Source organism: Sprattus sprattus (genome assembly GCF_963457725.1).
Source record: "Sprattus sprattus genome assembly, chromosome: 18".
Taxonomy (NCBI): Eukaryota; Metazoa; Chordata; class Actinopteri; order Clupeiformes; family Clupeidae; genus Sprattus; species Sprattus sprattus.
This window is the reverse complement of record NC_137916.1, coordinates 20,286,718-20,309,534: the sequence shown is the minus strand read 5'-3', so window position 1 is coordinate 20,309,534 and position 22,817 is coordinate 20,286,718. Positions and strand designations below refer to the sequence as shown.

Here is a 22,817-nt window from a genome sequence, read left to right as displayed (position 1 = left end):
CCCCAACTCTGAGAAGTGTTTTTTCCAGCAGGGCAATGCTCCATGCCACACAGCCAGGCCAGTAAAGGTGTGGATGGAGTACCACCAGATCAGGACCCTGTCATGGTCAGCCCAATTTCGAGACCTGAATCCCATAAAAAACCTCTGAAATGTAATCAAGAGGAAGATGGATGGTCACAAGCCATGAAAAGAAGCCGAGCTGCTTGAATTCTTGCGCCAGGAGTAGCATAAAGTCACCCAACGGCAATGTGAAAGACTGGTGGAGAGCATGCCAAGACACATGAAAGTTGTGATTTTAAATCAAGGTTATTCCACCAAATATTGATTTCTGAACACTTCCTAAGTGTAAGCATTAGTATTGTGTAGTTTAAAAATGAATATGAGCTTGTTTTCTTTGCATTATTCGAGATCTGAAGACACTGCATCATTTTTGCTATTTTGACCTATTGTAATTTTTCTGCAAATAAATGATCTAAATGACAATATTTTTATTTGAAATTTGGTAGGAATGTTGCCAGTAGGTTATAGAATAAAACAAAAATGTACATTTTACTTTAACACATACCAATAAATAGTAAAACCAGATAAACTGATAATTTTGAAGTGGTCTCTTAATTTTTTCCGCGGCTGTAGTCCTTACTCTGCCTCCCACATCTATGTGGTTTCATGCTTATAGTTTATCTTGCCCCATAAATACAAAGTAGATATGTCTGCAGTAATGGAAACTCGCCAGGTTTTAAAGTAAAAGTTAGATGTATTGTAACAGTCTGCTAAACATTTGTTAAGTTCTTTGGCGGTTGGTGAAAGTCCACTCGTAAGGTAATTTTGCGAAGTCGTATGGAAAATGTAAACACTGAACTAAGACACAAAACCGTTTTTTTTTTTAACTAAATGGAAAGATATGTGTTTTAGATGTTAAGGTAATCAAGGCACGTCCCCATGACTACTTCTTTGTGCACGAGCCTTTCGACACCATCAGATATGCAGGCAGGGACATTTCTGTAATTTCCGAATCGTTGACCGACACCTGATAATCATCGTTCCCAAAAGCATCAGCATCACAAGAGCTGAGGTGATGATTCACCCAGCCGTGTTGTAAGAAGGCATCTGTCTGAAATTTCCCACGCTCAGCATGCTGCATATAGTTTAACCCACTGATAGAAAGGGGAACGTTAACACAGAAATATCCCATGTACTGTCTGTATAGCCAGCTTTATGACCCGCTATAAAAACAAATTGCCAATAATTTGTCAATTCAGGACAGCAAGAAGTTGTTTTCATTGGGTCTATTTATAATATATATATATATATATATATATATATATATATATATATATATATTACAAGCACTTATTTGTGATGTATGTACTCTACAGTGTTTGTTTGACTATAAGCCAGCTGCGGAACCCTTCCAAAGTCTTCTCAGTCCTCGGTGATGTCTTAAGTCCCTATCTCCACTAGGGGGCAAAACGCACCTTAAAAATAAGCTCAGTAGGAAGCTTCAGTACGGAGCAGAAGTAGGCCTATACAGAATTGAAGGAATGTAAAGATGTGTGAAGTTTAGGCTTTAGATTCACATGAAAGAGAAATAATATTCTGTTGCTGGATCATCATTCCACTTTAACTTGCATGTATCGATTTTACACTGTGCCATATAATTTAGCTGATATAGTTTACCATAAACAAACCTGTGAAGTTCCCTCCAGAATTATTGGAACCCTTACCTAATAATATGAGTGAAAATTCCCTGTGATGAATATTCCCCTTCATGTTAATCAAATGTGTTTACTCAGAGGATAAAGAAAATATCTAAATTCCACAAGAGCTCATTACCACAAGGATACGTAAATATAAATGTTATTCCAAAAAAATTGTCTAATTATTATTAATCCATAGGTTTACAATTGAATCTAGGTAAGGGGACTGGGATGGCCATGGCAAAAACTTGTTGTGTTCAACAATTTTTGAGTGGATTTTGAGGTGTGCTTTAAAACTTTTTTCCTGCTGGAAGTTCCAGCCACAACCAAGTTTAATCTTCTTTTGCAGAGAGCCAGATTTTGAAATCACCTGGTACTTCCTATAATACAAAACTGCCAAGGCCTTTGGAGGAGAAACAGCCCCCCAGCATCACAGATCCTTCACCATATTTAATACTTGGTATTATGTGCTCTCTGTAGCCATCTTCATTTCTCACATTCACAGCACCCTGTCCTAGTTAAAGTACCAGTGGCATGCGGCTAATCCAAGTGCTACTGCTTATGATGAAAAGATAGGCGTACCTTTCAAACAGTTCATTTTGAAACTGTGGTGTTCCCAAAAAATGTTTTACTTCTCACTGAGGCTGCTGACAAATTAACCTTGCGTCCGCTTTCCACTCTGGTTCATGATAGTTTTGAATTTTCTAAACTTCTTAATGATTGCCTTAACTGTTGATATGGACATATTAGGTCAAACTGCTATTTTCTTGCACACATTTCCTGATTTGTGCAAGTCAGTACACTTTTGCCTTGATGCAATAGAATGCCCTTGAATCTTTCCCAGGGTGATGGATGACTAAGGGATTTGGGCCCTGTGTCACCTAATTTTTTACCCCAGTGAAACAGGGAATCATTGATGACTGGTTAATATTTCCTAAACACTTAGGCCAACTTGAAATTAGTTAAATATGTGCAGTATCAACCCTCATTTACAGTTCCTTAAATTCAGATGTATTGGGGTGCCAATACATCATTTTCAGTAATGGTTTCTTTATTCTTTGACTAACCTCACCTCAAATAATAATAAGAATTATTCAATATAATATGAAAGTTAGTAAATTAATCATCTTAAGCAAGGGTATAATAATTCACTATGTATCCTCAGTACACCCTGTGTCTATTTATAGTGTACGTAGATACATTGACATGAGGTTGGATTAAAAAGGTTAAATGTTAGTGTGTGGATCCTCGCTTAAATTCCAGTACCCCAACATCACTGCAGCACCACCCCACCACCAAAGTCAAACTGCTCCTTCTGCAGGGTAAGGAAGCAGGGGAGTGAGGCCTTGGGTTGTTCAACAGCTTCACATTACTAACATAGCTGTGTGAGAGGGAATCTCATTGTCAGCACATTTGACATCTGAGTAACACCCCACCCATCTAACACACACACACACACACACACACACAAACACACACGCCAACCAGATGGCACATGTGTGTGGTTATTTTAGGTGCCATGCCTATGCCCAGTTGCACAAGAGTCCAAATACCCAAATGGTTATGTCCTCTAACTGTTTTCTGCTTTCACGCTCTCAGCCTCCCATATCACGCGCGTGCTAACCTGGACTAAATCCCTAGAACAATTTTCTGTGATTGTAAACATGAAGCAAATATTTTTTTATGACGTTCTTATGTTGTTCAGCATTACTACTCTGCACAATATCTCACAGGCCATAAATATTTACAACTCAGAAATCCGCAAATTGAGTACAGAGTTCAAGATGCTGTGTGTGTTTTTCTGTGTTGGTGGGCTTGATGTTTAGGGATAGATTTACTTCCCATAAAGGTGGACGGTGCCACGAATAACATTGGCTGCCATAAATAGCATTCTGACATGCACACCATTGTGTGCCATAAATTTCAATCTCCTTCCTTACTCTATGGACCTGTGGAATCTTTGGAGTTGTTTAGCATGTGTTTGCCTGATATGTAGTCCTCTAGTTTGTTAAAAAAAAAAAAAAAAAAAACTGTAGAGGTTTTGTCATAGGACTGGCTCTAAGTAACAGGAGTGGACAGAAGAAACCACATGTGCTGCACAAAGCTCCTTTGAATTGGGTCTGTCAGTGGAACATAGGCAGAGTTACAGAGCCACAGAGTTTCCACATAGGCAGAGTTGCCACAGAGCTCAACTGTTATCAAAACTGATCACGGCTTGCTTCTTGAAGGGCCTGTCCTCAGCAGTGAGAACCCTCCACAAGGGCTACATCTACTGCTATCTATCTTCCCAAACAAAATCAAGTGGGTAGATACGATCTTTGTCATGCACAGTCTTTGTCAGTGCTACTGTTATGTTCAGGTCAACTAATGCTGAGGGCAATGCAGCTGCTCAGCAGATGACTTCTAAACAAGATCCTTTTTTTAATTCCATAAAAAATGATTTGATAAATAAAAATCAGACGATGATTTGTCAAGAAAAATACAGAAGGCTTCCTTTTACAATCTCTCTTGAGGAGAGCAGGAGGAATGCTGTCCCCATGTCTCACTTGGTCTGAATCACTTTTACCGAACCCATGTTGGCCTCACACGCATTTTAATACAATTTAATACATCTTGTAAAATGTCATGCAAAAGAGTATCGCAATTATTTTTAATGTAATTAGGCATGTTGTTTGCCCCCTCATGGCTGGCATGTCAGTTTGGAGCATGGGCATGAACACCAGATTTCACAAGACTCAAAACAGTCAACTTTTTTCCTTTGAGACCAAATGGAAGATTCCATTTGGTTGTTTTCCCCACCAGTACATCTCATAAAGATCGATGAGCGGACTGCCGTGAATACACTGAAAGCCAGATGTAGTATGTCTCACTTGGAGAAGTTAGTTAGGCCCGGTGTTTGCTTTTCCAGCTTAATTAGAACCCCTCCCTTCCTCCGTGCTCTGGTGCACTGACCCACCGGTGACCTGATGGGTGTAGCCAGGGGCTGTGCAGACCAGGAGGAACTTAGGGGTCATAGGTCACCGTTAACAGACCACTGTACAACTGTTCTCCGCTCCGGCACGAGTGTGGACATGCCCTGGAGACAGTGAATGTGTGTGTGTGTGTGTAAGAGAGAGAGATGGAAAGAGTGTGTGCGTGTGTGTTGTCCTCACTTTCCCTGTGCTCAGCCATTAGCCCCCCCCCCCCCCCCCCCCCCCAGCTGACGATTCAGCTGTCACACACACTTGTGTTCCCGACGTGTGTTCCCGAGCCCCTTTGACCATAATGATTTGACCACATTTACTCTGCCCTGGAGCTCCACAATAGTTTTAATCAACTGCCTATTAGTTAACTAGCTGAAATAAGATCCTCTAGTTGTTGCATAGATTTAAGCCAAATCCAAACTGCATGTCGTAGTCTGCATATTTCTAAGTGAGGTGTGGGCTAAATATGAGGCCCAGTATGAGGAGCCTGAAATTCCCCTACCATCCTGAATTAGACCTTCAGGAAACTGGGTTGAGTTTCTTGCTGATGTTTTTACTGTAGATGTTAAAGAGGCATGTCTAACCCGCTGTGTATCAGTCACTCCTCCCCCCTACATTAATACTGTGTGTGGCCACTGTTATTTTGGTTTGGGGTACTGTTGGAGCATGGCCTCTGCTTTGTTCTGGAGTTGCTTACTTTGTTGTTTTTTTTAGGGTTTTTTTTAGGACGGGGATTAAAAGCTCTCTAAGTGAGTAGCCAATGTCATCTGAAGTTATGCTGGATATTTAAAACATCAAAAATGAGAGTCAACCTCAGGCTCTTTGATGTTTTGTCAGCCATGCTTGCCCAGGGAGTTTTGATTCCTGGTGAAAGGAGTCGTACATTGATATTATGATATTATAACGAGGCACTGGCGTGCCAAGACAAACAGGCAAAGTAACGTTTTCGGTGATATTGCAAATTTCATGCAGAATAAAATGCCTCTTTCCTTTTCGCTAAATTTACCATTGAGTCATGCTGTAATTATCTTCCATGCGGAGGAGTTCTTGCAGAAAGAGACTGAGGTGACCTTCTCCTCTGCTGCTCTCCCAGGCTGGCCGAAGCATAGCTTCACCTTTCTTCTCTCTCTTCTCATGGCAAGCGCCAAGCACACAAAGTCTTTTGTTTTTTAGCTTTTTACTCATAAAATGGAGCCTGGGTCAGCTGATCTACTGATCAGGTGATGAAGCCAGCAGTAATGCGCGTGTAATTGGCCAAGTGTGCGCGGCTGCCAACAACATGATTTGTGCTCTTGGACGGAGAGGTGACTCAGCGAGAGATCTGCTTCCTGAGAAAGAGGGTGGCATTGTTTTCACATTCACAGCCCTCAGGAAAGGTCATTTAGGTAATGGTGTTTACAATGGTGTTGACTCCACAGCCATCCAACAATGCTGTTCATTATGGTGGTGCTGCCGTATGAGAGAACAGGGTCTTTACTGAAGACATGACACATGCTGATTCAGCTCAGGGTTTGAATGAATGCGTCTCAGTATTTGGTATCAAGAGCCACTGTGGAGATAGCCCAACTGGCATTTGTGCAGAGCGTGATTCTGTTTTAAATTTCAAATGATCTGCGTGGCTTGTTCATGGTGGCTTGTTCAGCAATAGCACAGTGGCATGGTGTATTCATGCCAACACACACATTTAAAAAGTAAACCATTTCTGCCATTGGCGTTCACACATTGCTTTTCTTTTGGACCAATATTCACAAAAGCTGCAATGTAAAAAATGCTTTGAACTGCTTGTGCAATATGCAGTAGTCAAAAGTCATTGTTGTCCTGGTTGCTTTTCTGCGCTTTGTTTTGTTTATGGCAACAGGCACAGACGTTTCTTGCGGGCCCATTGCTTTTCCTTTCGACCATCATTCACCAAAGGATCAATTTCACAGAAATATTTGCAGACACAATACGAGTGCCTTTACTTCAAGCTTTTAAAAGGTGACAGGACTCCGATCTCGGGGTGTTTCTCGTCTTGTCTGTATTCCACGCCTTCAGCGTCTCGTCCTTGTCTCACCCCACCCCTTAATCGATCCATCACACTCACTGCGTCTCTCACAAACAAACAAACCACATCCGCTCCAGTGTGAAAAGGGGAAAGTGCCCTGCTCTCCTCGCTTCCTACCTATCCATCAGCCATCCATTGTGGCCCCTAAGTAAGTCATCAATCACGCTGTGAATCACACAATCTGTCAGCCCTTTGCTTCCTGCCATGGCTGATGGGCATTGTCGGGCCCTCACAATGGTCCCCGATGTGCGTTTCCTTCAAATGGTGATGGGATGACCTTGTCTGCCTCAATGCTAATGGATACATTTATACGCGATCCATTTAGTCCAGACACTCCTCAGAAGGCCAGGCGGAGAAGGGTGTGTGAAAGGTTGGGGGAGAACGGCTTGGTTGTCAAGGGTATGCCCTCTCGTCAGAGAGGGTCCGCTGGGGTGGACCGTGGGCATCAGCAGATTCAGGAGAGGACGTGCCCTGACCCTGGTGTTGGCACAAAAGGGTGCGGAAAGGCCAAGAGCATAGTGAGGGTCTCCCGTGATGAAGGTCGATGAGGGAGGTTAGGGCTCCACTCACATTTGCACATATTTGTATTTCCCCTATCTGTCAGGAAACAGGAAGTCAAACTGTTTTGATTTCAGGGAGCCAGGCTGCCATGTATTGATCGCAGAATGTGTATCCAGCCAATCTGTGTGTTTTCCACACTTGGACGAGGATTAAAGTTTCACTCAAAACAAACCCACACCTCCCACATGGTGTTTTTTTTACTCTCCAACAAACAAGATAAAAACCAGTGTCCATACAATGAGAATCAATGATCAACAGTGTGTCCACAGCTTGCTGTCGAGAGTTCGGTGGGTATCAGGGGTCTGCAGTATGTACATGTGGGTGAGGCCTCTGCGAGAGAGACAAGGTCAACTGGCACACCAGTGTTGAGACTGTGGGGTTTTAGTATTTGTTGCGCTCACACATAAAGCCCCTGAGTTGTTTAAAGGAGACAGAGGGCATAAGTAAAAGTCAAGGAGAGACAGAAAGTCTTTCTCAACATACAGAGCCAGACGGGCTGTCTCTGCACTGTTAGGTTGAGACCTGTGTCTGTGTGTGAGTGTGTGTGTGTGTGTATGTGTGTGTATGCGCGTGATGGACATTATCTTAGAGAGGGCTATACGAAGCCAGGGCAACACAGAGCACATTTCATTGTCCCAAACTAATGAATGCATGACATCATGAGAAAGTAGTCGCCCTGGTGACACAGTCCACTGTTTCTATGGCACGGCTGAAATGGCATTGCCAATTCTTGTGAATGAAAGCCTGGGGGGAGGGGTGGTGAGTAAATAAAAGTGCTATTGGCAGTGTGTTTTGTTTGACATCCTCCTCTTGTCAGAACTGGGTTGGGGGTTTGGGGGGTTTGGGGGGTTTGGGGGGGCATAAGGTGGCAGGCACCATGAGGACGATGAGTTTCTGCTTAACGCTGGCTGCCTAGAGAACCCAAGCATTTGTGGAACGTAGCTATTAAATTACAAGGGAAAAGAACTGGCCTGCTAAAAAGATGGAAAAAAGTAAAAGGTTGTTGGAACGTATTAATAAAATGTATTATGTAGGACTATTATATTATGGACACCGTAAAGTTAGATCAGTGGAACCAGAACATTTTAATACAAACTGGTGGTGAATTAGGTAATTTAGTACATTTGACTACTTATTTTTATAAAGAAAGCATCACAAATTAACACTGATTGATTTGTGCTTGGTGAATTCAGAATGATCAGTAGTCTACACAAGTTCACACAGAGAGTAAATACATCAAATGGGCAGCATTGACAAACATGGAAGACCGAAAAGACGGAAAGAGAACCTGTCCTGAATGTGGTGCAGGTTTGGAGTGAAGTACCGTACCGATCGGCACCAACTGACTGACACAAGGATTTTGTGGTGAAACTTTTGGCCAAAAAGCACACTCTTGGCAGAGAGAAAAAGAGCTTAACTCAGTTTTAAATAGGCAGCTGAAGCTAATGGCCCTTTGATTTGTAACAGACTCTTATTCGAGGACTAACCCAGTATGGAATTGACATTATTCAGCTTCCATCTCTCCAATAAACTGAGATTGAATCAAATGCTCCTTTTTTCCACTGAGAAAGAGTCTGTAGAAATTTCCCCTGAGTTGACAGCTTTGACTCCACCTGTCTTCTCCATCAACCGTGAAAATGCCCCTATGGTGTCCTCAGCCAGACTCTGGTGGAGGGTCAGTGAACTAGAAGACCCATGGACACATGCAGACACAGAGAACGCTCTGGTTAGCATCTGCACTGAGTGAATACTGACATTCAGTGCTTTCAACTGTAATATTATTCAAATGTATTGTAATTCCATATTCTATAATTGCTCTGAACCATGTTTTTTAATTTTTAAATGTAGGTTTTTAAAAGACCATACATGTATCAAATCAGTAGATATGAAATGCCAATCTATCAAAATTTGAGGAATGGACAGAAATGTTTTTCTCCCCAAAGAATACAAAAACACTTATTTAAGCACATGGAAAAACACACCTAACTTAGAAAATGTCATATAACTTTTCGTGACCAAACTGTCATTCATGTAACTCTATGTGACACAACAAACCACCATTTTCCATAAACAGTTAAATCACAAGTAGGTTACCATGCAACAATGTCAGATTTAACTAAATTATGGATTCAGCATTTGAAATCTAAATGAACTTAATCAATTATCAATTTTTAAAAGGGCAAGGGTAAGATAGTCAAGAAAAATACACTTACATTCAAAAGTTGTTGTGAAGTTCACATTTCTCATTGAGTCCTGGGTTCACATGTACAGTATAGGGTTTTTAAATGATGTAGTGATTTTTCTCTCAAAGCCATGAGAAGAGCTGCCATTGGGTTGTCTAGTATGAGTAAACGTAAATAGTTTACAGAACATCTTTCTCTTTAAAAAATACAAACGCATTCAACAAACTTCTAACCTTTAAAAGTCAGTGTCCCCTAGATTTAAGACATTTCATTGTGCCAACAGCATTTTAGGGCAGTATTCTGCAGGTACTCACTGAGAATGAGGCATGGTTTGTCCTGCTCGAAACAGGAGGCCACAAGAATAAATTACATTAAATTCCTTCATGAACACCAACACAACAGATCTGGAACCAGCAACCTTATTCAATCATTTAAAGTCTTTTTTTCTAAAGAGAAGCGGCCTTTTGTGGACTCGAATTGGCTTCTGCACCCTTCATTTCCATTGGTTTGGAAAGGTCAGCATTTGCTATGACATAATTATCCAGATCTTTGGCTCTTCAGGAGCACATAACGGGAAGATCTCTGATGTATTATTTTCTTATTATTTCCATGATTTGTTTTCCGAAATGCTTAAAACAATTCATTTTCATGCAGTTTTCAGAACAGATCCTTTTCCTTTTTCTTTTTAACTTAAATTTGTATCTGTTAATTTTAGATTTCTGCTTTTCTGCTTTTCTACATTTGCTCTTGTTATGTAACTATATAACTTTTCATATAACAAAAAAATTAAATATGACTTTAGCATCAAAGTGTTTGTCTTCGTCCTCAGGGTATACAATTTGGAAATAATAATGAACACAAACAAAACCAGAAATGCAATATAAGTCGTCCAAATTAGTTTGGAGTACAACAGTAGACTCATCGTGGTGTGAGACAATCAGAGAGAGAGAAAGAGAGAGAGAGAGAGAGAGAGAGAGAGAGAGAGAGAGAGAGAGGCAGAAATGATCTTGACTGAGAAAGCAAAAGACAGAGAAAGAGGCCAAGAGAGGGAGGACAGAGAAAAAAAAGCCAACAAAGAGATGGATGGAAGAAAGAAAGATGGAGGGGGGGGGGTGCTGATTGTGCTGGGGCTGTGTCTGTGGGCGGCAGGGGCATGAGAGGGGTGTATGTGTGTGTGTGTGTGTGTGTGTGTGTGTGTGTGTGTGTGTGTGTGTGTGTGTGTGTGTGTGTGTGTGTGTGTGTGTGTGTGTGTGTGTGTGTTCGCTCGGTGGCTGGGGGCGGTGTGTTTGTGCGGAGGGGAAGGCCACGTGTGGAGACCACAGAGAGTCCATTGATTCAGCCCAATCAAGGCCAGGGGACTGCAGGGGGTGGGGAAGGGTGTGAAGTCAACACATTCCTCCCATTCCTGCACTTCCCCACAGGAGAGAATGTCACAGGCACAGGGAGAGTGAGAAGCCGCACGTCCCCCCCATTCCACCTCTACCCTATTTGTCCTCTCAGACACGTCGGCCTCTCTATCGCCTCCCCCCTTCCCCTCTCCTCACCTCTCTTTTCCTCTATAATTCTTCTGTCTTTTCTCTCATCTCTTTTCCTTTACTGTCCTCTTCCCCTCCAATACTCGCCGCTCTCCTCTTCTGTCCTTTCTTCTTCTCTATTCTTCCCCTGTCCTCTCTCAACCTCTTCTCTCTTTGCTCTGTGGCTGAGCAGTTTGCTGCCTCAGGCCTGTTTTCTTTCCCAGTCCACTCTTTTGGGCCGGGGCGGACTGATGAATTAGCAAATGATGTTTGGGTTTCCATCTGATACCATGTCGGCCGTGTGTGTTCAAGAACACTACACCTCATTATGCGGATCATGATGAAACTGGGAATGTCAGCCCACGCCCGTTTCCTACTGTGCCAATGGCAGAACTATTTCCAAAAATATATTGTGATCCCCACTTAAAAAGTTTCAGTCATGCTGTCTTTATTTGGAATACATTTAACCCAGAGAAGAAAATAAAAATGGATTAGAGAGCTTCTCAAATTAATTCAAGTGGTGAAACAGCAGGATATAAAAATGCACTAGAACGCGCTTTTCTCGACCAGCTGGGAGAGTCCCAGCAGCTGTTTCTTTCTTCACCTCCTCCAGACAAGAGGACCTTGGCTGTTCTGGAGGGCTTATTCAGAAAGGTGGTTTTGGGGCCTGCGTTGCTGGAGATGGTGCGCTGGGCTCCGTCCCCACGTTCCCGTTCTCCCCCCCTCCGTTTTTTTCCTCCGCCGAGCAGCCCCGAGAGAGAGAGAGAGAGAGAGAGAGAGAGAGAGAGAGAGAGAGAGAAAGAAAGAAAGAGAGAGGGTTCTGCTGCACCGCAGTGTTGCCATAGGAACTCTGTTTGCATTTCCCAGTGAGCGATTCCGGGGCTACTGGCTTTCAAATGGAATTCAAACTCTCAAATTGAGCTTGCAGGTCGGTCTGGAAAAGTAATTGGCCGTCTTTGCGCCGACTTTGGAAGACTTTAATGGGGACGTTTCCGTCTCAGTGAAAAGTGTGCGAGAAGGGGAAATACTAGGGAGTTTTCTAAACCCGAAGGCCTGAAGACGACAGGGCTGCATTGGGCACAAACGCCCATAGAGCTAAACTTAATCGGGGCTTTTTGTGTTTTGTTTTAACGTGTTTATTTAGACAAGAGGTTCCCTAGTCATAAAATCTCACAGAGGTGAAGTGCATGGTCGTCCATTTTGAGCTGCATCACAGAGCCCCATTGAGTGTGCTCCTGGGTCTCTTCTATCTCTCTCGTTCTTTCTCCCTCAGCACGCTGCCCCGCACTCCTACCAGGCACGCGCTGAAACAAAGAGCCCTTTGAGCGTGACCTTGACAGATCGCTTCCCCGCGCACCATAGGAACCGGCGCAGAGGAATCTGCTCAGCTCGGCTTCCAACAAGAGATAATCCCCCGAATAGAGGGAATCATATATTTCATGATCAAGTGGCATAATGAACAAAGCGGAATGTCCATGACCGTCGTCTTTTTCCCAAGGCCATGGGTAAACTTAGGGAGGATAATTTATATTTGCCAAAAACAGTGATAGCCTATTTTTTTTTATCAATTAATGTTCATGTAATGGATTAAAGTCTTAATAAAAATACAAGACCTACTGTGAGTTTATCTTGTCCTCCTACAATCTTATCAAGATATGTCTGCCATGGTGGTTGGATAATGATATTTCAAAGTGATGCTGTTATTATTAGAAGTTAAATGACTCCAGCATGGCTCCCTCAGAAAGGATGGAAATGCTGCTGTTTTGAGAGCAATTTCATCTAATTTGCAGTGACAGCCTAGAGAAACAAATGTCCGAGTGAACATTCAGCGGAAGGCAAACTTCAACATGAGAACATTGAAACCAGCTGCCGGGTCTTTGCTAACCTTTGCCTGCCAATCACTTATTTTGCAGGTTCATCAGCACTATGCAAGCTTCCCCCCACAATTTGCTGTTAATTAATCTTTACCCTGAGGAGCATGTCATCTCAAAAGGGCAGAAGAGCCATCACTTTTCAGGCACTTGTCCCTACCCCGTGACCTAGAGACAGGCACGGAGTATGAGAAAAAAATCTACAGGAAATGTGTGGCTTTGAAAGGATATTGCAAAAAATTCAAGTATTTTCACAAGTCATGCTGACTCATGTTTGTGGTAATTGCTGAAGTGATAGTAACATATCAGGCACACAAAGTTCAACGGAAAGTTTTTTTTCTTCCTTTTTTTTTTTAAATCTCAGAAGTTAACCGTTACAATTTAACAGCCTGAGGACATAATACAGACTGAAATTGCACTTTACAACTTTTTCCTTTCTTTAAAAAAATAAAAACAAAATAAAAAAAAAGCATCAGGCATCAACTCCATACATTTCTGTCATAAGAAACAAACAGCAAAAAAACTGTACAAAGAAGCTTTTTACAAAGCATTTGGAAGTCTCCATTTCACAATGCTCTTTCACATTTTAGTTTTTTACACTTTTTACAGAGTCTGCTGCATTCGTATCTCACATGTAGCAGTGGTGGTGCTGTCAATGAGAGACTTACTGTTTCTGCTTTTTAAAAGACATTTCCACGCCGGATGGCTTTGTAGGAAGTCCGACGTCTCTCATATTTAAAGGCTCTGGCCTCTGCTGTGCTAAGCCATAAGCTAGCAGCTGAGAGGCTATTGGGGCACGTGAGTGTCTCTCGTAAAACGCTCTGCTCTGTCCACAGTGCACTGGAGCGGCCTTCTGGGCCGTCTGGGGCTCCCGCCCCACAGCCCTGCTTTTCCATGAGGGGCCCCCAGCTTTGAGCTCTATAACGTGTGAGTGTGTCTGGGTGTGTGTTTGTGTGTGTGTGTGTGTGTGTGTGTATGTGTAGAGGGGTTGAGGTGTGCTGTATCTCAGTTCGTGTCCACGTGGCACGGGTTGGTCCCCAGTCTCTGCGCATCACTGTACGCCTTCAAAAAGTCCTTGTAGCGAGGTGCACACCCAAGCCACGCCTCGCCGAAGCGCACGGTGCCCGTGAAGAGGAAGTCGCCCTTGCCAGGCTTTACGCCACACTGCAGGGGCATCTTCACCCGGCCTGTCCAGCGCTTGGCCCGCCCGCCCCCCGACACAAACACCCGCGTCTTCTGTCGGTGCAGGTGGGTCAAAGACACGGTGACCGAAGACTGCTCCTCCTGCTGCTCCACGCTCATGATGCTACCCTGGGCCACTGAGGAGAGAGAGGGGGGGGGTTAATTGTGTATATTACTGTAATTTTGTGATATGTTTGTACTGTTATTCCACTGTAGCTGTGAATACAGTCATGTGAATGAGGCAACTTTAAATTTTAAGGGACAAGAGAGAACAGAACAGATGACAAGAAGAAGAAGAAGAAGAAGAAGAAGAAGAAGAAGAAGAAGAAGAAGAAGAAGAAGAAGAAGAAGAAGAAGAAGAAGAAGAAGAAGAAGAAGAAGAAGAAGAAGAAGAAGAAGAAGAAGAAGAAGAAGAAGAAGAAGAAGAAGAAGAAGAAGAAGAAGAAGAAGAAGAAGAAGAAGAAGAAGAAGAAGAAGAAGAAGAAGAAGAAGAAGAAGAAGAAGAAGAAGAAGAAGAAGAAGAAGAAGAAGAAGAAGAAGAAGAAGAAGAAGAAGAAGAAGAAGAAGAAGAAGAAGAAGAAGAAGAAGAAGAAGAAGAAGAAGAAGAAGAAGAAGAAGAAGAAGAAGAAGAAGAAGAAGAAGAAGAAGAAGAAGAAGAAGAAGAAGAAGAAGAAGAAGAGACAAGTTGATCAACAGCTGAATCACCCAGTCACCTATCAATGAACCATCAGGTGTGTGCGTGCATGCGTATGTGTGTGTGTGTGTGTGTGTGTGTGTGTGTGTGTGTGTGTGTGTGTGTGTGTGTGTGTGTGTGTGTGTGTATGTGTGTGTATGTGTGTGTGTGTGTGTGTGTGTGTGTGTGTGTATGTGTGTGTGTGTGTGTATGTGTGTATGTGTATGTTATGACTGCATCTAGGGTGTATTGGCCTTACCAAAGTCACTGGTGCAGACGGCCATGAGCACCTCTGCGTCGCTGCACGGCTGGCAGGGGGCTGTGGAGAGAGAGCACAGGGGACAATTAGATGGGTGATTTCACTGCTGGAAAACACACTGCTAAAGTCATCAGCAGCAGGCTGACCTCCAAACCGTCTGAGGCAACTGACTCCTCTCATTAGAAGACAAACAATGAAAGTCAATGTGAGCTTGTGACCCCGTAAAAAAAAATTTTCACTCTCTAAAAACACACACAGAGGGCAGCCACGTGTGCTTCAAACACACACACACACACACTCACATACAAAATCACTCATACACACACCATAAATCACACTCGTGCACACACACACACAGCAACCAGAGCGGTGGTAATTAATTTCTCTGGCATGTGGTTATTTATTTACGCGGCAGAGGCAGGCCCCGCCGTCACGACCCGCTGGCTCCCAGTTAAACACAGCGGTGGAGGCCTGCAGCACACGGCCGGTCATTAAACACACACGCTGAGGGCCGCTGGCCAGCCCCGGGGGACACCTTTCAGAGCAGGAACTTCTCTCTCTCTCACACACACACACACACACACACACACACACACACACAGTTATTCATTCACTCGTTCAAACACACACACACACACACAGTCCTCCAAAACAAATGAGAACCAGCTGAGAGGGAAGAGAAACACAAGACACCCGTGCTCTGACTACCACACTGCACAGAGAGGCCAAATGGGACCGGTAGCACAAGCCACTCTCTGATCCTGCATGCCTAAGCTAAGCGAGTGCTATCAGAGCAACAGGGGAGAGAGAAAGAGAGAAAGAGAGAGAGAGGGGAACTATAAGGAAATATAGAAGAGATTATATCAAATTCACACCATGGCATCACATCTGTGGGCAGCAGAAGCTTTGTTTAGAGGAAGTTGATCTCAGTCTCCCAGGCTTTCTAAGATCTCATCAGCAACGCTTTTTCAACCCAAAACGAACCTCTGCCCTCAACCCCCATGTTAAAGTGTGTGTGTGCTGGGGGGATGGTGCCCAACCCACCCCCCCACCCCTTGATCTTCTAGTGTTAGTGAGGGGAGGGGGTGGACCCTAAATGAGACCCTTCATCTGCCCAGTGATGGGTTGACTCAGGTGGCTCACAGGAAGGGGTTTATTAGCACTGGTGCAGTTTACTTCAGCCGCAGAAATACCCTGCGGGGCAGGTGTGGAGGGGAGGGGTAGGGTGGGGTGGGTGTTGCAGAATCAGCAGAAGACTGAGAGGGGAGAGGAGAGTGCAGTAATCCCCGACAAATGGGCTGATCCAACCTCACCCCCGCCCTCCTTGATCCTTGCCTTCACCCTCTGCTGTGTTGGTTCAGGTGGTCAGCGTCCTCGACCCGGCTAGAGAAACAAAAATCCCCCAGACTGGCCGACCAACCGACGATGACAGGCCTTTTTTTATTAAAAGTAGTCGGTGGAAGGCTTTCTGCAAGATTATGAGAGTTTTCACTGTGGTCACAACGTTGGCTCTCCGGTGCCACTGTGTCCTGCTAGGCCTGGGCATATTCATCCTCAAAATGATTTTCATGAGAAAACCGGCAAGATTGCAAAAGAGTAAAAATAATAAGCGAAAAACAAACACACCGCAACCCCGAACACAAACTTGGCTGGGGCCTTGGTTGTTTAATTTCCCAAGAGCTGTGTCGGGGTGTGTGTGTGAGTGTGGGGGGGTGAGGAGAGCAGGGCTTAGGTCAGCTGCTGTTGCCACATACGTAACCAGCGCAACACCAGCAGGGTCAAGGGTCACAAAGCCACGGGGCTCAACAACAGCTGGACCGACACACCGCTTCCACGCCGACCGTCCGTCTCCAAACGTCTCAAAGATGTGCCCCAGGCTCTTTCTGAGGGCCTTGGCAGACATCCCCTCCAGGGTAAGAACATCAAACCTAGGGTATGAAAGACTCCAAAGATGTTTTTTTTTTGGTCTCTCTTTTTTTTCCCCTTTCGTTCTTTCGTTTCATAGCTGAGCTCAGCTCACATGTCAGTGGGACATGAAAGGGGGGGGGACCACAGGAATGGGCTGCCATCTGATTCAGCAGCCCTCGCTGGCCCACATTAATGCGGCGCAGGCCGTGGCCTCGACCACTTCAGAGATGCGCGGGGAGAGAGGTGGAGCGGGGCGCGGAGCGGAGGAGTGGGGAGCTGTCCCATCCCAACATCTGGACCCAGTGCATTCCCCCCTAATGGAGTCCAAACTTAACATAATAGCTATGGCATAAATCAGAGAGGGAGGGGAGAGATGTGAGAGAGAGAAAGGGAGAGATGAGAGAGAGAGAGAGAAAGAAAGAGCGAGAAAGAGAAAGGGGGAAAGAAATTAAAAGAAAAATGAGAGAGGAAAGAGGGAAGATGAGGGGAAGATGAGAGCAAGAGGAAGAAAGAGATAGTTGAAAGAGAGATGGTCGGGCAGAAGGGAGTAGCAAAGAGAACAGAGCAGAAAAGAGGGGGGGGGGGGGGGGGGTATAGAAAAAGAGGAAGATAGCATGTCCTTCCCACATCTGGCCTCTGACACATTCCTTGGAGATGGGAAGGCAACTCAATCTCAGCACAGTGGGTCCAGGGCAGAGATGTTGAGGGGGGAGGGGGGGGCAGAGGAGAGAGAGAGAGAGTGAAAGAAAGAAAGAAAGAAAGAAAGAAAGAAAGAAGAGAGAGAGAGAGAGGGGGGGGGGGGGGGACAGGTCATCTCACTGATCCCAGCCCTCACCTTTATGTCTGTAAGCCTGCCAGCAAATGAGACACAGACCCGAGTGAGGAGGCTCTCCAGCGAATGGCGTGAGGTGACCCACAAGATTGAACTACAGGTCTACAAACCACAGAGCCTCACATCCACAGGAATCACAAACAGCTGACGTGATCTCCGAAACTCCCTGGGCCCTCCCACCACCACCCCCTCCTCCTCCTCCTCCTCCTCCACACTTCCACACAGCCCTTCTACTGTTGAGAAGCCCAAGCTTGCACTGTGAGCCAGCTGACACAGGCCAGATAGGGATACGTGGGCCCTCACAAAACAAAACAAAAAGCAGTCATGGGTTACTTCATTTTCTTGGAAAATTAAAAAAGAAAGGAAGGCAGAAATAAAGAAATAAAGAAAACTCGCCCATATCTGCACTGCTTGCGGCCATGAGATTTTGGCAGGTGCACAGCATGGAAACAGAAAAATGATGTTTTGCAAGTGAGGCAACGTGTTGGACTGGGCCACGCCACGCAGAGCTGGCCACTGGGAAAGAGGTGCTCGATATCCAGGCTATCCTGGGGCGCTGCAGCGTGAGCCGAGCTCACATGGCACCAGAGATGGGGGGGGGGGACTGACCTGTTTGATTCCATCTCAAAACAAACCGCATTCAGAAAAACAGCAGAGAAGTTTGGAGTGAAAATAAGGACACTGAACCTTGGTGAGAACTAGGGGCCCCAGTTTTAACAAAGTAGGAGAACCTTCAGTGCCTCGTAAAAATACAAAGCACAGATTTGCACAGCATGTCATTATCTAAACAAAATTAAAAAAACTAAAAAAGTTGAGAAAAAAAGAGAATCGGTCTACTTAGTGGCCTTACCCTTTAAATAACAGTCTACAGGGGCATGTTTTGAACAACCAATCAGATCAGCCAAGTGCAACACACAACCACACACCCTCATTATTCTTAACAGGCACCCTACACACATGCACACGCATGCACACACACTTCAGTGAATATCAGCACTGGTGACGAAATGGAGACGCACCAGAGAGAGAGTTGGTTCCAGGCAGGTCGGCGATGAGCTCGTACTGGAAGGCGGTGATCCTGCGACTGATGTCCTGGTGCAGCACGGCCTCAATGAACACGGCGCCCTCCTGGATGCCGAAGCACTGCACTTTAGCCAGCGCCTGGTCCTCCTCGCGCAGCAGCAGCCGAAGCTTGCCCACCTTGTCCAGGTAGATGTTGGTGCCGCTGGACTCCGGCGAGGGCTTGATGCAGATGGAGAGGCGGGCGGTGGCCGGGGACACGGTGTTGGGCCGCAGGTTGACGATGATGGCCCCCGTCGGATAGAGCCACTCCAGGGAGCCCTGCGAGCAGCGCAGGTACACCTGCTCCACGTCCTCGGTGTGACCCTCATGGGTGAGACCACTGGGGGAGGAGAACACATTAGGGGAAGGGGGGGGGGGGGGGGATGGTTAGGACCTGCCAATCAACCCTCAAGCACAAAGGAAGCCTTCATTGCTCTATTCACTTGACAATGACGGGCTGAATTAATAATAGGGGGTGCACGTACTCTTCAACCAATCCCCATACCCTGCTTACAAAGAGTCAGGCAAAAAGTTAGGCTAATCTTACAAGCACATCCAAATCCAGACTAAGAATTCAAGTTTATATTTTAAAGATTACATTCAAATGAAACAAGATCCTGAGTTTTAAACTTAAAAACAAACAAGACCAGGTTCACTGTCCTTGCCTTGTATAGCGACTATCCTCATTATTAATGTAAAACGCAAGAGGAGACATGTCATGTTGTGGTGATACCTATTCCCTTCTTGATGAAACTTGGCTGAATTAATATGGGCTATTAAAGAGTGGCTTTCAAGTCATAAACCAGTCTTCAGGCAAATGGGAGTTCCTTCTTCCTAAGCTCCAACTTTTAGGAACAGGTTGCCACATTTCACTACCCAATGTCACGGACTACTTTCTTTCAAGAAAGTGCACAGCAGATCTGTGAGGGCCTTGATCATCAAAAATGCCAAAATACTCCCAAATACAGGGGCTGGAAAAAAATGTCAGTTTCACTTTACTTGGCCTAGAGAGAAAAGACCCAGCTTCAAAGGAGGCTTTGAGCTTTAAAGTAATTGTTAAGAGCAGTTTGCGCCTGAACTGACTCCAAGCTGAACCTCATGCCAAGGAAAAGGCTTTCTCTGAGGACAGAATGGAGAAGAAAGAATGCAGTTAATATCGTTTCACACAAGGTGTTGAGGCCCACGCGCAAGACCGCCTGCATGACCGGTCACGTGCAGGCCCAGCTCAACGAATCTCAACTCTCTCTTTCTCTCTTCGTCTCTCCCTGCCCCTGCCTCACTCCCTCGCTCCATCTCCATCTCTTTTTCTCTCTCCTTTCGTCACATTGGCAAAACACAGCTTCAAGCTTGGCGCACAACCTCCGAGAAGATATTTGAAACAGAAGTCGGCAAGCCCGGGGCCGAACAGAGCGGCCTGGGTTCGGCTGGGCTCAGCTCACACGCGGGCAGAAACAGTAGCTGGGAGCTGACGGCACGCAAGTGCAAATGCAGGTCACGCAGTGCACCTCCCAGCAGGTCTTTTCAGCCCCTCAGAACGAAAAAAAAAAAAAAAAAAAAAAAGGAGTTGGAGTGGATAGGCTCAGGCCGGGCAGCACTTCTCTCTCTGGCCATTGTCCACACAATAGCCCCTCAGCTCGTCCACTACCCAACTCCAGACCAACGTCTGAGGCTTTTTTGTTTTTTGTTTTTAGGCAGGGGGGTGAGGCACAAAATCAGCCATCTGCCTCCCATTGCCACCCACAATCCTGGTGGTTAGAGTTGCTCCACAGAAGGGACGCCCTGACTTCAAACTGAAACGGCTCCAGACGGCGGGAAGATGGTGGAGTCTTAAATCTTGCGCTGGCCTTCTGAAGCGGAACATGTGCAGCCGAGCCGCACGGCAGGCCTCTCGCCAGCGCGTCTCTAATTACGTTTCTTTTTTAATGCATAGTTTTCTACATGCAGTAATAGGGGGGTCTGGCTGCTAATTAACAACAGATCATTCATTCAGCCTTTCAGCATGTCATGCTCTCCATGGCCCAGCATGGGGTGAAATCTCATCACAGTTTTTCAAAGTAGCAGGCCATCTTTGATACCACTTTCAAAATGTAATGCCATTTTAAGAACTTCAAAAGTACAGCAGGTGTATGTGAGGGGGAATTCAGACCTTTTTAATTTGGAATTTGAGTGACTCGGTCCTTTCCTATTAGGAAAACAAAGTCCACTCTTCTTGTTATAGGCCTACATATTTTAGCATCAGATTTTCTTCAATATTTCATATGGGTTTGGTTGACAAGAGTTTACAGTTAGAGGAAAAGAAAGGATGGTAAACATGAAAATCGGGAGAAAAGGCCAAACAATGTTTCTAAGTAATTTGAAATGAGGAAATAACTAGGCTATATGAAATGTAGTCTGGATTTAGAAACCAAGAATATTTACGGTGGTAAGAATGAATGCAAGGACGTCTGAAAACAAAAGAGAGACTATGACAGTTTATCCCTTGCCAAAGTTTACTTGGTTCGCTACTCTAATCAGTGCCAGTCCGGATTTATGATAGAGCTTGGATAAATTCGATACTCTGCGGGGAACCGCTTCTACAGTTTGGCAGAAACTTAGCTACTTCCGATAGTTTCACAACAGACCCAAATTGCACTGAACGTTTAACTGGCCAAGGTCAATTCCTTTACCTTGCGTTTCATTGCTAACGGACGTGCGGTTACCTTTCTGTTGCATTGACGAGGAAGAATTTAACATACCACAAACAAGACATTATATACCAAAATGTCAGAGGAACACATATGTTTTAAGTTTAGCGGAGAACTGAATTGTATTTTGTTCTCAAGCGAGCCGGACGAAATTAAATGAATCCAGCTTGAAAATAACCAGGCTAATACTCATTAATCACGTGCACGTAACCTACGAATGTTACACATTTCTAGCCATCAAATCAAAAGAATAATAATGCAATTGGTTTCCATTCTAAACTAATCAAACCATTCACAACTACAGCTGTCCATTCTTAACGGAAGGCTACATAACTGGCATGTTTGTTCAACTGAATCGTTCGAAGACGCCACTCTTGACAGAAAGAATGCATTTTGTCACTTTGCGCCCAACCGGACACAGCGATGTCAGTGGAGTTTCAATAAATCATGGAGCAATATTACTTTCTCTGCCAAAGGCAGAAAATATATTGAGCGATCACTAACATGTTTAATTACAGACTAATCTGGGCATTGGTCTTGCCTTCTACGCGTACATCACTCAAAATAGGCAACTGTGGAAAAAGTTGTAGACTAGCCCGACACACCGTGAATGGGTTCCCTTCTGTTGCGATAAAGTTATGCACACAAATCTGACAGTTCGTAGAGTTAAGAACAGTCGTCTCAATAAATTAAGACTTAAACTCACCTTCCTCTCCAACTACACTGGTCACTGGAATATTGAGAGACTGCTATCCGACATAGAATCAGAACAGACAGTAAGAACGCCAAGAACGGTGAGAGCATGTTTGTCCCACCGTCTTTCCTTAGACGATAGTTGGTCGCTTGGAACTCAGGTAAAAAATAATCCGTTTCCGCAACTTCACCTACATTGTGTTTCTGTATACAAACAGTAAGTAACGAAGACCTAAACTGTATTAACTTTCCGCTAAACTTAAAAAAAATAAGTGCTAGGGTTACTTCACATTGTGTCCGTTCACCTACGACGGCACTTCTGAGTTAGCGTTCCTCAAGAGCGCAGTGAGTTGCCTATCTTTTCTACTGCTCAGATTCCACCCAACGTCACAGCCCCAGCTGACGGACAGATCACGCTTGCGCACAACCACATTTCGAAGTGTGAGAGTGGCTTGGAGGTTAAGCAAGAGGGCACTACATTGGTCACTCCTACTATTCGACCACTTTAGCTTTCACTTTCCCAGTATAGATGCAAGACAGCTGAACAGACACAACTTTGAAATGTATGCCTATATGAGGACCTGATCAACTGGCTTAAGACACACTTACTGAAGCTGCGGTTACTGAAAAATAAAACTTTTTGTAATAGTAGGCCTTATTTTTATGTGATACTAGCCTCTTTTTCTTTTTA

General features: G+C 44.6%; 1 protein-coding gene across 1 annotated transcript; it reads right to left on the bottom strand.

Moving 5' to 3' along the window:
* Positions 1–13,308: 13,308 nt before the first annotated feature.
* metrnla (meteorin like, glial cell differentiation regulator a) lies at positions 13,309–22,436 on the bottom strand. Its single transcript, XM_080856383.1, has 4 exons — positions 22,140–22,436; positions 18,707–19,089; positions 14,948–15,007; positions 13,309–14,152 (listed from the first exon to the last, which is right to left on the bottom strand). Exons 1-4 carry the CDS (start codon positions 22,235–22,237, stop codon positions 13,839–13,841), a joined length of 855 nt encoding a protein of 284 aa, XP_080712509.1. The 5' UTR covers positions 22,238–22,436; the 3' UTR covers positions 13,309–13,838.
* Positions 22,437–22,817: the final 381 nt, after the last annotated feature.

Excerpts from the sequence above, each read along its gene's own strand:
- metrnla (XM_080856383.1), bottom strand. The coding sequence starts at position 22,237 with ATGCTCTCACCGTTCTTGGCGTTCTTACTGTCTGTTCTGATTCTATGT. Across the intron at positions 19,090-22,139 it reads CAGTGTAGTTGGAGAGGAAG|TGGTCTCACCCATGAGGGTC; the intron begins GTGAGTTTAAGT and ends CTCCTCCCCCAG. Across the intron at positions 15,008-18,706 it reads TGGAACCAACTCTCTCTCTG|CCCCCTGCCAGCCGTGCAGC; the intron begins GTGCGTCTCCAT and ends CTCTCTCCACAG.